At 39.4% G+C, this 14,340-nt stretch overlaps 1 protein-coding gene across 3 annotated transcripts in view; it reads left to right on the top strand.

Annotated features, from left to right (window-relative positions):
* ARHGAP6 (Rho GTPase activating protein 6) overlaps nucleotides 1-14,340 on the top strand; it is a 529,030-nt gene that overhangs the window by 483,849 nt on the left and 30,841 nt on the right. For all 3 annotated transcript variants that reach the window (XM_055377029.2, XM_019019623.4, XM_055377031.2), the window contains exons 6-9: nucleotides 285-340; nucleotides 3,378-3,528; nucleotides 4,584-4,732; nucleotides 13,100-13,279. In XM_055377029.2, coding sequence (XP_055233004.1) covers nucleotides 285-340; nucleotides 3,378-3,528; nucleotides 4,584-4,732; nucleotides 13,100-13,279 — 536 coding nt within the window. The remainder of the gene's footprint in view (nucleotides 1-284; nucleotides 341-3,377; nucleotides 3,529-4,583; nucleotides 4,733-13,099; nucleotides 13,280-14,340) is intronic.

The following is a 14,340-nucleotide window of genomic DNA, read 5'->3' as shown; positions in this document are numbered from 1 at the left end:
AAAGCTCATTTTCTCTGATAAGGAGAAGATTAGAAATATAAAATATCACATGAAAAATATTTGATCAGAAACATTTAACATAAAATTCTGGTGCTTAAAGGGCTGACCTTTAAGTATCTGGAAAATAGAAATAGTGTGAGATGAAAGAAGCATTACTGTATGCTGTCAAGTTACTATTGCTCTGCGTGTTACGGCACTGTGCTGGCATTCTGCTCTCTATTTTGATTTCCTCCAGAGTCTCAAGCCATGAAACAAGACTGTTGATTTTGTTTGCTTATTTGCAGGCCTCCAGACAGTGGGGATATTCCGAGTTGGAAGCTCAAAAAAGAGAGTGAGACAAGTAAGTGAAAAGTAAAGATTATATTTTGTTTCACATGACTTTCAATTGAATTACCTTTTGCAAAGTTCAAGTTTATGCAAATTCCGTTTTGATTATCTTTTTTTTTTTTTTTTACCCTCCAAGCTATTATAATATAATTGAATTCCAGGAGGTAAAAGGCAACAACTCAGAAATGTTGTTACAGTTAGGATCAAACACTTGAAAGCAAAATGTCTGGATGTATCTGTGCCACGTGCAGCTAAACAAAACTAATTTATAAACATCTTATTGAAAATTGCAAAAGCAGGAAATTCAGAGTGACCAATCAATAAATGATATAAAGTTGTATGTAGCACCCGCTTTTACTAAAATGTGATATGAAAAATGCCATTAACATTCCCTTCACATAAGATGCTATGTTTATAGCTTTACTTTATCAAAAATAAATAATTCTTATGAAGTTTCCATAGAACCATTGACCCCCAGTTTGCTTTTCACATAGAGACTGTGCTCCTTTGTTTCCTTCAGCCCTGTGCAACATTCCTGCAACTGAAGTTTGATATTAGACCTTCAACAATAGGTTCCTGTGATGAGGCAGGTATTTGTGTTCATGATGGCTTCATAAAAGGCAAACCATCCTTTGAGAAAAGAGTTCATTTGTTGGTGAAGGAAAATTAAAGCATTATTTTCTTCCTGTTGTTTTCAATGGAAGGTGATAAGGAACTCAGCAACTCAAAAATGAATTCAAATGAAAATAAATTTTAGTTGAAAGAAGCTGAAGAAATGATATGTGTTCATATTATTGAAAGTAATTGAAATAAATACCTCATCTATCTTTTTTGTCAAGACAAAAATGGCTTTCAACAGAAATATGTTTTCTGATTGGTTGGTTGGTTTTTATTCTTAATAGTTACACAAGAAACATTAAATTGATCAACATTTAATGTTTCACAACAGAACTTGCAGGAAGGAAGATAGTACAGTAACATTTCTGTGCAGAATTGCAGAATATTTTTACAAATATTATCTCACTGAATCTGCCAACCGGCTGTGAGAGTAGCCTCTTTGACCCACTTCTGTCAAGGCTTATAGAGATTAAGAAACATAATTCAAGATCACACAGTTTAACCAGTCACCATTAACTTCATAGGCCAAACTCTTTGCATGTTCCATTCTTTCTGCATGTACGTATACTCGGAAAAGAAGCATGGTGTGTTTGAATGATCACAAGTTGGAGGAGTGCCAGTGGAAGTCTTCTTTGTTTTGGCTGCCTGACACACGCTGATGGCGTGTTGTCTGGAATCAATGAGTAGCTCCGGACAGTGATGGGTATTCATTCTCATCAGGTGGACAGGTAGCGAGTGCCAGAAATTACTCATCAGTTATATCTGGATCCATTAAAGGGGAAACCTTTGCATGGAGTTGTATTTAAGGATTACCCAATAAAAATATAATTAGTGTTTACTTAGAAGTAGATTTCAAGTATGAAATATGCCCTAACTCACTCATCATTTTACTTTGTTATATAAGCCCTTAGCACCCTACACTTTTTCCTTAGATCACTAGCCACAATGTTAAGAGTGAATTATTTGTGGGATGACCTGCTTATCACATTGTTTCTCTAGAGGGACTTTGCCTCTTTATTCACTAGTGTATTTTGTGGGCCTGTAACAGGATCTGACACAGGAAATGCGTAGTAATCTTTGTTGAATGAATGGGTGGATGAAAGATTGAAAACAAATGAACTCTTAGAGAAGTTTTTTGCATAGTGTAGGTTTATGAAGTTACATAATTATTTCTACAGCAGAGAACAATGCATACGAAAAGTTGAGCTGCTAGAGATAAAAGTAGGGTGTGGAGTTATTACTCTCTTGCTACTGTGTTTTCTTGCTGCTGCAAGTGATAATAGACCTAGTATAATGATTAAGGCAGGGAATCCTTCTGGTAATTGTTAATAAGACTACTTTGACAAATCTAAGACAGCTTTTATTTAGTTATTGTCATCTTTTAAGTCTTAGTCATAAATGTGTTATCAGGGCTCTTAATTTCATTTTTGCAGAAAAAAAATCTCTTTGCTTTCTTATTGAGTGACTCAGTAAAATATCAACATCCAAACATGGCAGGATTGGTGACACACAGAAATGCTGTGTAATAGATTAATTCCTCCCTCCCACATTTATAGTTGACCTAAATTGTCTTCTGCCTCTTAGGTGTTCCTCCTAACCTGGTTGTCATTACCAAGCCCTTCTGCATACATCATTAACAATAAATCCACAGATAGTTTTATTTAATAATGCTTATATATATGTATACATATATATGTATATATATACATACATATATATGTATATATGTATATATACGTACATATATATGTATATATGTATATATACGTACATATATGTATATATGTGTATACATATATATACATATATACATATATACACATATATGTGTATACATATATACATATATATACATATATATACATATATATACATATGTATACACATATACGTATATATATGTATACACATATACGTATTATGTATACACATATACACATATATGTATACACATGTATGCGTATATGTATACACATGTATGCGTATATGTATACACATGTACACGTATATGTATGTATACACATGTACGCGCATATGTATGTATACACATGTACGCGCATATGTATGTATACACATGTACTCGTATATGTATGTATACATATGTACGCGTATATGTATGTATACATATGTATGCGTATATATGAATGCATATGTATGCGTATATATGTATGCATATATATGCGTATATATGTATGCATATATATACATGTGTATACTCATATATAAACATATATATGTATACACACACACACATATTCATAGCTGGACTGTGTCAACTCGGCAGATCAAGGTGAGGATGTTGTTTGCTTCCCCTTCTTGGGGTCTGTGCAGTCTTAATTCCAGATGCTACGTGTCACAGCACTTCTCCTGCTGGGCACTGCACACTGAGGTATGGTGTTATGTGACTGCCACTCGAACCATTGTTCTTCCAGTTACGTGAGGAATTTGACCGTGGGATTGATGTCTCTCTGGAGGAGGAGCACAGTGTTCATGATGTGGCAGCCTTGCTGAAAGAGTTCCTGAGGGACATGCCAGACCCCCTTCTCACCAGGGAGCTGTACACAGCTTTCATCAACACTCTCTGTGCGTAATACAGCCATATGTGGGAAAGTGGCCCTGGAATACTAAGATGTCCAACTCATTCATCATAACTTTATGCATATGTTTCCTGATAACTTTTTGTCCTTATTTATCAATCTCTAAAGAGTGAGCTATTTGGGGGAATTTCTCAGATTTACCCTGGGAATAATTAGCAAGAAGAAAGTTGCAATAAAACAAATGGAAATAGCCAAGAACAATTTGAGATGCTTTCAAATAACCCAAGAACAGTAAAAAGTACTATGAGTTAGTGCTTAGAGTACCAACAAGAGTTCACATTGAGTCTGTGCCTAAAAATGAGTTTGTGTTTCTGGTACGAAGAAGGAGGGAACCACGAGAACCCAGAGTGAGAAAGGAGGGCAGCAACATTCCAGGGGAAGCAAGATGCCATAGCCCAGTGCCAGGGCTTTCAACATAACTGCTTCTGGGCTGTAGCTACAGCTCCCATGAAGAAGAAAAAAAGGAGGAGGTAGAGGAGAGATAGGCCAAACCTGGGTCAACCTCCATACATTTCTTCCTCCAATGCTGCAATTCAAATAGGATCACAACAGAGAGAGAAGACATCATCTTTGCTGTTTCTTGGTTATTGCCAACAAAATATCTGTCCCTTGTGAATTGCTCAACAGAAAAGAGCCTTAAATCCATTATAAACTCAAATTTCAGAATGTTCACCAATTTTCAGCCATTGTTAATAAATATTTACCAAAAATGGAAGACTGAAATCCTTAAACTAGGTGATGAGTAATGCCAGGGAAGGGGGGAGAAGAAAGTAAGGGAAATTGAGTTACCTTTTTTTTTTTTTTTTACCTGGATTACAGTTATTTTTCTAGGTATCACACTTCTCCAGGTCTAATTTGGCTTTATATCTTTCATAGAATCTTGCTGATAAATTGCTAAAGCAATGGGCAAATGAGTGAAGGCATGAAATGGGAATTGCCTTGATAATCCCTTTCTTAAGACAATTGAGAGGAGGCCTTTCCTCTGTGCCTGAATAGAGTGGGCTCCCCTTTTATTTGAGTACCTCTTTTTGCCTTGCTTAGTGTTGGAGCCGGAGGAACAGCTGGGCACCTTGCAGCTCCTCATATACCTTCTACCTCCCTGCAACTGCGACACCCTCCACCGCCTGCTACAGTTCCTCTCCATCGTGGCCAGGCATGCCGATGACAACATCAGCAAAGATGGGCAAGAGGTAAGATGCCTTTGCTGCCATAGACGCTGTGACTCTTCCTCTCCCCTATTTTAAAAGGGCATACCACCAAAATGGCCATTTTGCCTGGAGGTAATGATGTCTCCCCTTCTCCAACCTAGCTGTCTCTGTAGGAAGAGACTAATGCAGGGCCTTCTCTGGAGGGACAGTTCCTAAAAGTGCATGGGCCATGAGCCTCCTTATATGTTTCAAGTATGCTTCCAAATGAGGCTGTCATTTTCCATGATGAGGCTTTACTCAAGACTCTGAACTTCCGTTTGTAAAGAAGAAAAACAATGAACTACAGAAGTGCTTGCAACCATGTAAAAGTGGAATGATGGGGGTGGGAGGAGATTGTTATCCTTATAATTGATTTTACCTGCTTCTATAACTTGCAGCCCAAATATGATGTCACCTCTTTACTCTTCCAGTTTGTCCCTGGAGCTCCCATCTGCACTATGAGCAAGAAGTCTAGTATCTCCCTTTCAAGGGATCCTTTCCTTTCTTAAACTCTCCCCCCAAAACAGGGACTTGCTCGATGCAAGGGAGGGTCAGTCCTGCTTCCAAACCAGGTGTGGAGGAAACTAGGTCTGATCTGCTGACCATTGCCATTGTGTCTTGATGTCACATGGTATCAACTGCTCAAAGCAGGTTGTACATAGTCCCACAGACTCTTTAGAAATGTTCTTGTTGGATCTGATCCCCACTCAGGCCCCAGTGTGCCCCCCCACCAAATCTAAGATCTTGGGTTCTGGTTCTCTTTGGTTACACTCATATATTTCAAGATTTTTTTTTATTTCACCCTTGGACAAATGAGATGCTGGCTTGAATTTTAAGTTGCTTACTAATAGGCAACGTATTTAATCTTCACCTTAACAAGAGACACCCCCTTCCCTCTTTGATACCATGCAGTTATACCTCTCCCTGACCTCAGATTCCTCAGGAGGTTTTAGACTCCTTAATAAGCTGACATGCGCTGTAAATCAATAAGAAGGGGCCAGGGGCATTCCAAACTTACTTAACCACAGAAACTTTTTTGTAAATTCTTGTTAAACAAAGCTCAGCTGCACTGCGGCTTCAGTTCTGTGTTTGTCAAATTTCTTTTCCAAAGAACATGGTTATGTATAATTTTTTTCACTCTAATCCGGAAAGGCAATTCTGCATTTCTTCTCGTGCTCCTCCTTATGGGTGTGAGAATGGAACTCTCCTGACTTAGCCATTTATCTCTATAGCAGTTATAATTAGTGAAGCCCCAGATGGCTTCAGGTTTCATAATGTGGCACTGACACCTTATTTCAGCATACACAGCTCTTTGATGGGCATACTATAATTCTCATAATTGTTGAGTAGTTTTATTACCATTTGGATGCCAACCTCTATCAACTACAGTTATAACAGAAGCTGTAGCATGATCTGCCTAATTGCTGGGGGAAAGCAGAGCTCTGTGTTTAAAGGTACTTCAGTTACTTCTCTGACATTTCTTAAGTACTATGTGAGAAGGAGAAAATTGGGTCTCAGGTAATTAGGAAGGCATTAAGGAAAGCAAAAGTTTCAATTGAACTCATTATTGCTCTTTTAGAGTCGTTTTCAGACATTCTTTCCATTCAATTGCTGAACAAGTCTCCATTGCCTATGCCAAAAAGAAGAAAATATTCTTGGATAGGTGTAAACGAAACAGCATGCTGGAATATTAGCTACCATTTATGTCTCTCCTTCCATGAGCTGGCTTTGTGCTAGGGGATATATATATATATATGCATATATATATATAAATATATATATGCATATATATATAAATATATATACAAATATATATATAAATATATATATGCATATATATATAAATATATATACAAATATATATATATGCAAATCCTCTTAACAGGCAAAAGAGCTATCACTGTCTCCATGTTTCAGAAGTGAAAACTTAGGGCCAGGGGAGCTAAGTAACTTACCTAGCAACCCACAGAGAGCTTCCACTTAAGGTTGTACGAGTGGCATATTAGTGCATTTCACAACTCTAGGGGAGGTGCCATGGACCCCATAGTCACTGTAGATTTGCAGAGTTATTAGGACAGTATCCCAGTGGATGATAGAAAAAGATCTTGAAGAAGGACAATGTCGTTATACTGGTTAATGGGTTGGGTTGGTCCCCTTACTAGCAAAGTCCAAGCTGTGCATAGAACCTGAGCCAGTCTAAGAGAAAATAAGAAGTACAGAATAGGAATTAGAAGAAAAAAAATGTACTGGGGTCTAGGTCAGGGTTTCTCAGCCTCTGCACAATTGATATTTGGAGCTAGGAATTCTTTGTCATGGGGCTGTCCTGTGCATTGTAGGATGTTTAGCAGCATCCCTGGCCTCTTCCCACTAGATGCCAGTAGCAATACATCTCCTCTCCCACCAAGTTGTGACAACCAAAAATATCTCCAAACATTTCCAGGTCTCCCCTGAGGAGAAGGGTTCAAAATCACCCCTGGTTGAGAGCGCTTGATAGCTCTTTAATTCACTGACCATGTGTTGTTGGAAAAATCTATTAACCTTCCTATACCTGGGTCTCCTCATCTGAACTTGAGGAATGAAAATTCTTCAACCAGCCTTGAAGAGTGGTTGAGAGACCTAGTTTACTGTAAGGAATATGGAATTATCCTGGTGACAGTGAAGTTGTAAAAGGAAGCCAGGGTTTACAAGGGTTTCTAGACACTCTTGACCTGAACATTGCATCAAAATGAAAGACTAATAGCCAAAGATTAAAGCAGCAGGAGAAATATAAGGAAAGCATTGCTTCCGTGAAATCGTTAGCAGTGACAGGAGAGCAGGCAGCTCTCACAGCCATTGTGAACTGTAGTAAAGGCTACGGAGCAGTGAAGTACTGAGGGAGACAATGGGAAACTGAGCCATGTTCATAAATTGCTGAATGCCTCTGTGCAGGGCAGGTGGTTGATTCTTTTAAGCTGTGAATCCTTGGAAGGATTCAACTAATGGGTGATATAATCCACGTTGTAGATTGGCTAGAGACAAAGGGAGAGTGAGTTAGGAGGCTTTTGTATCAATAGTAATATGGAAAACAGCAATTCCTATTATAAACATTTCCATGTAAGAATGGCCTTGGCGGGCCAGGCGCGGTGGCTCACGCCTGTAATCCCAGCACTTTGGGAGGCCGAGGTGGGCGGATCACGAGGTCAGGAGATCGAGACCATCCTGGCTAACATGGTGAAACCCTGTCTCTACTAAAAAAATACAAAAAAAATTAGCCGGGTGTGGTGGTGGGTGCCTGTAGTCCCAGCTACTCAGGAGGCTGAGGCAGGAGAATGGTGTGAACCTGGGAGGCGGAGCTTGCAGTGCGCCGAGATCACGCCACTGCACTCCAGCCTGGGTGAAAGAGCGAGACTCCATCTCAAAAATAAATAAATAAATAAATAAATAAATAAATAAATAAATAAATAAGAATGGCCTTGGGATTTGAATCATGCATGTCCTGAGCATCTACCCTAGGTTCCTGTAAACCAATGACTATTGCTCAGAGATTGTCTAATGACTGGCCTGAGGATACAATGGCATCTAAGAGGTGGAGGAGGTGAGGACACAAGGCAAATATAGAATTAGGGAATGCACTGCAGAGTCATTGCAGACATTCAGAGAAGTGATGAGCATGGGCCAGAAAAGTTAGGAATGGCTTCATGGAGGAGGTTGAATTTAAGATGCACATCAAAGGGTGTGTAGGGATTGAGTACATGGACCACATAAGCACAGCATTGGGATGGGAGTTAGCCAAACCCCTTCTGTTAGAAGTCAAGGGTAGAGGGAGAGGATCAAGAGAGGAGTTATTTATTATTTTTTAGTTGATTTGGCATGAGCAGGTAGAGAATATGGAATGGGCAGACTGGAGTAAAGCTAAATACCAAATTGTAAAATATGGTCAAAAACCAATATTTTTCAACTTCTTCTCTTCCCTATTTTTTTAGTATGTATTATCTATTTGTTAGGGTGTTGTTTGGGGGGATTGCAACATAGATGAAACCTGAAGCAGATTGTCAAGAAGCTTGAAAGCTCACACAGGTTCTGCCAGCACCTTGCTGCATAACTTGTCTTTATGAAAGAGAGGAAGAGGAAGGAAAACAGAGTTGGGATGGGGGGTGGTCTTAGCTTCCTCATCTCCAAAATGAACATATTATTTTCTCTTTGATATGTGCTTAAAATTCAATGCATCATTCACTGGTGAGACCTTAAAGATGTCTAAAAGAAGGGCATGAGAAAAATTGTTGACCAGTCAATCAGTGCTTTTTTGGGAAAAAATAGCAGTATTTTATTGAATTGTGGTGTTTTGCTATCTTGTGTTTGTTTTTTTTTCTTCTATTTTGTTTAGTTTGCTATTTGCTTTGCTCCTTAGGGAAAAGAGAAATTCCCAAGTGTAAGAAACATTGCATTTCTTCAAGAAAGAATATAGCAGGAACAAAATTGAAACCTCCTGAGCAGTGGTTTTTCAGAGTTCAAGAACCCCCTGGCACTGCATGGAAAATGTGGTGTGAATATGCACTTGTTTGGTGAGAGTCCATAGCTGGCATTGAGTTATCAAAGGGTCTATGAGGCAAAAAAGAAGTTACAAACCACCAATGTAGGGCCATGATTACTGATCTCTGAGGAGGTACATGCCTCTAGGAAATGGTAGGTTGGCTTTGGAACTTAGCAAGACCTGTGTGTCCCCTCACCCTTATTCAGCCCTGTTTTAAAGCTCGTTTTCCCATTTCCCCATGCCATGGCTGGGTCTGCCCAGCAAGAGGAAACAGGAAGAGATGTAGCAATGGGATGAAGAGAGTAGGGCTGCCTAGAATGGGGCCACCAGCTTCGCTTCTTTCTATACCATCTCCTGGCTCTGAGCTTTGGGCATCACTTCCCTTGTCTATAAAATAGGGACAACAGCAGCAGCTGTTTCTTAAGCTTATAGTGAGAAAGAATTGAAATGGCCAGTGGAAAGCCCCTAGCCTGGTATCTGTACATACTAGACTTTTAACAAATATAAGCTATTCATATGAAGCTTAGAAATGATCTAGGATGTTCATTTAGTGAAGATAAAAGTTTTCTTGAATTGCTAGCTAATTAAAAAATGAAGTAATGGCCTGGCTCGAGTGTACACTGTATTACCTAGACACAGCCGTATAGTATATATATAAATATATGCTGAAACACATGGAGAAAAGGTGGATGTTGCCTGGGAGCAAGTCTTCTTTCCATGTTAAAAAACAATAAAACAAAAGAAACCCCAAAAGTGTTAACAAACCCCAGCAGCTTGGTCTGCAGCTGGAATCTGTGTGCAGTTTTACAGATGGGTTATATTCCATTCCCAGAATAGCAACAGGAGAAGGAAAGAGCGGAAACAGAGCTCTAGATTGTTCTTGTATGAAACATTCTTTTAAAAGAAAACAAAATCTTCCATTTGTTAATGCTTTTTTAAAAAATGAGAAAACCCTAATATGACTTTACAGGGGTAAGGGGAAACACTCCAAATACCTCTGAGTTCTAAAGGGAGGAATTTGAAAATGACACGTATTTGATTTTCACCTTAACCATGAATTTCCAGGAAAAGAAAAATTAAATGAAAACTTGTCAATGAAATAAAAAACTTACCAATGAAACAAAACAAAGAAAAATCATTGGACGATCCCACATAAAGGGCACTTTCTTTGAAATTGTCAGTGTTCATCACATGAAATGATATCCCTTGGAGGCCAATCATTCACCTGAAAACAGCCTTGCCTTCTAAAAATAATACAACTCGTGTACCAAGCTGGGATTGCAGGGCAGGGCAGCCACCAGCTCATGACTCCACAGGATGAGAGTGGGGTTCAGAGGGCTTTGTTTCAGCTGTTCATCGGGACTTCTGAATTCTATGCTGGGCACCCAGGTGTTTCTCAAAATCTATGTAGATCTTCCCAGGCAAAAGATCCCCACCAAGCAGACGCAGTTCCCATGCTTATCCTGACTCTCAACTGATATTGACAAGAGAAATAAAAATTCACATAGACCAGTGGTTCTCAACCAGGAGCAATTTTACCCCACAGGGGACATGTGACCATGTCTAGAGATAATTCTGGTTGTCACAACTGTGGATTGAGGGTAGGGGTGCTCCTGGCATCTAGTGGGCTGAGGCCAGGGGTGCTGTTCCACATCCTGTAATGCACAGGACAGCCCCCACAGCAAAGAATGATCTGGTATTACATGTCACTAGTGTCGAGGTAGAGAAACCATAGCCTAGAGAAACTTACTCAGACTCTCCCGTTCACCTGAAAAAAAGGGACAAGTAGAAAAAATTCCCAAACCTTTGAAAACGTTCATATTCCTTATTACAACAATTCAACTTGCAGGAATTTACTCCTAAAAAGTGCTCACCCGAGCTGACAAAATATCTTTTCAAGGATATTTTTTGTACCATTGCTTATAATAACAGAAAATTCAAGACGACATCAATGCCTATTAGTTGACTGTGGTTAAAAAACATCATGGTTTATTCGTGCAGTGGGATTCTAGGGGCCAATGAAGCCTGAAGACAGGATTTTTTATTTTTTGTAGTGGAAAGATTATTGTAGCATGTTGTTAAGAGATAGTAAGCAAGTTACAAAATAATATATGGATGTGATCCCAGTTTTAAAGAAGAAAATATCAGGTGTACATGTATATATGTGCACAGGAAGGCATAGGAATGGCTGATTCTTGGCAGTGGTGAAATTATGGGCATTTTTTTTCTTTTGGCTTACCTGTACTTTCTAATTATTAATATATTGAATGTGAATAATTTTTTATACTTCAAGCAAAAAATAGTTCCCTTCCTTCACCCTGTACTCCCCTTTAGCTCCTCCTACATTTCTTCCTCCTCCTTCTCTGTGATATCTTTTGAAGAAAGTGTCTACATTCACTGTTTCCACTTCTGCAACTGTGGCTCATTCCTGCCACACCACTGACATGACTCTTAGCTGGGACATCAGAACCATCAGAGAGTCCATTCTGGAGGGAAGGGTCACATCTCGATGACCCTCTGCCACAGTTGATAACTCACTTGAAAGTCCCCTGTCATTTCTTCTTGGACGCAGGTTTCTTTTATTGTAACTTCTCACCCATTATTGGCCTCCTTCATCAGCTGCTCCTTAAGGGTGCTGGAGTCTCCAGGAACCCCTTTTCAGCCCTTCATGTTCCTCACTTAACTGTCCTTCCATTTTTTCATTTGTTAAAACACAAGATCCTTACCCTCTGCATTATCCTCCTCACCCCCCTCCATAACTTTGGAAGCTGCTCTTCATCCCTACTTCTTCCTTCCTAGTTCAGATGCTAGCTGCTGTGGCCTAGACTGTTGTGGTATGTCCCAGGTAGTCCTACTTCCTTGCATCCCCCATCCCCTGTTCCATAGATTGCTCTTCCTGAAATGCAGATTCCATTTCCATTCTGCTCTGTTCAGAATCCTCTTGCCCTTAGATCACAGTTTGAATTCCTTGGTCTGACACACGAAGATCATCTCACCTGGCCCTTGCCTGCCTTTCCTGCAGAACTCCCTACCACACTGAGCTTCCTGGGGCTCCATGACGTATTTTAGATGTTTCTGTCTTTGCATGTGTGGTGCTTTCTCCGTTGTAAAATTACCCCCTAGCCCAGATCCTTTGCTTTTCAGCCTAGCAAACTCTATTCTTCTTTTGAGAGTTTGTGCAAATGCTTCCGCCTCTGTGGTAGTGACCCTGGGGCCTTCGGAGTTGAGAGCTTTATACTTTGTACTCATTACCTGAAGTGATAGGTTTATTTCCTCCCTAGAAACCTTTAAAATGAGGACTCTGTTGTAATCATTGGAAAAATTTTAAAATAATTACAATATATGAAAAATGCCCAGCCTATGATAGGTGCTGAGTGGATGGATCAGTGGTGAGATTATGGGTTGATGAATGAAGGGATGGATGGAGAAATGGATAGATGGATGGATGGGTGTCAATATTTCTTAAGTGCAAACAGGATAGAAATTTTATATAGTACCCATTTTACAATAAACGACTTAGAGTTGCAAATTTTTATTCAATATGCTATTGAGATGATCACTGAACTGTGAGCTTCAATCCAAGATATTAAAGCAAAAGGAAAATAATGATGCCCTCCATGGATTCTGATAGAGATGATGGCATTATGCTATTGAGATGATCATTGAACTGTGAGCTTCAATCCAAGATATTAAAGCAAAAGGAAAATAATGATGCCCTCCATGGATTCTGATAGAGATGATGGCATCCTTGCAGGATAAAAAAAAAAAAATGGAGAGTAAAAGGTTTCATTGATTGTTGAATCACCCAGTATTTTGAAAGGCAAACATAACAACAGTCCTTGTGTTCTGTTCTCTCATAGGTCACTGGGAATAAAATGACATCTCTAAACTTAGCCACCATATTTGGACCCAACCTGCTGCACAAGCAGAAGTCATCAGACAAAGAATTCTCAGTCCAGAGTTCAGCCCGGGCTGAGGAGAGCACAGCCATCATCGCTGTTGTGCAAAAGATGATTGAAAATTACGAAGCCCTGTTCATGGTAGGTGGCCCTTCTGTGGCAGGACATCACAGCAAACTGCCTATTGGTTTCCTCTGGAGGCAGGATGAAATTCTAGTAGACCACCCTCTGGGGTGCAGTGCTGCTCACTGAATTCATTGGAAGTCAGGCAGTTTCAGCAGGAGTAGAAATTTGCACAACTATGATGTCATTTTGAGTTTGTGACTCCATGTTTAAACAAACATGCCAAATTATAATTTTCATTTTGTTGTCCTCTAAACCATGGTCACATTTTGGAGTCACTTAATTATAAAGCAGTGTCCTTGCTCAAGACGTTAATAAAACCCTTCTTTATGGAATTGTGTCCCTCATGAATTCATGTATTCATAAGCATCCTCAGTGGTTTCACCTCCTCCAAGGTCAATCTTGACATTTTACCTCCTACATGAAGCTTCACCTGTCCTTCCTTTGTCCTTCCCATGCCACTTCTCTGTCCCCTGAACTCCATTACTGTTCTTACTGATGTTTATCTTACCCAACATTGTGTATAGTAATTTATGACCATTTCCCCTAGTAGAGTATAAATGCATTTAAAACAAGGACTGCACCATTGTTATCTCCTCTCCATATCCTCTGTACACTTTTGGAAAGCCCTCCATCTGGCAGGCACTCAATAAATATTTTTTTGATTTGTATTGAATTACCAGTTCCTGTTTTCCTTCATCAAACTGCATCGCTTGCTACAACTTCCCTTGAAACATTAAAACAAATGCCAACTCTCTTCTATTTCTGTTCACCACTAATATTGCATGTCAAAATTTACAGGAACCTTCTTCATGTTTTTTTCTCCCATTTCTCTTGTCAATTTGCAAACGCTATAAAGCCTGCCTATTCCACTAGAGCCTTTTGTGGCTCCTTCAACCAAGAATTCTAGTTACCTCTTTTAAATTTCTTTAGTAGTTTGTCTACACTTATCAAGTGCTTTGCATTAGATTTATGTCCATGCTTGTCTTATACTAATTACTTTTTGTAAATCTGAGACCCAGCGGTTTAGAGTATTCGCCCTCTGTGTCTTATCTATGTGATTGTGACCAAGTAATTCA

The sequence above is a fragment of the Gorilla gorilla genome, chromosome X (genome assembly GCF_029281585.2).
Source record: "Gorilla gorilla gorilla isolate KB3781 chromosome X, NHGRI_mGorGor1-v2.1_pri, whole genome shotgun sequence".
NCBI classification, from domain to species: Eukaryota; Metazoa; Chordata; class Mammalia; order Primates; family Hominidae; genus Gorilla; species Gorilla gorilla.
This window is presented reverse-complemented; position numbering and strand designations above follow the sequence as displayed.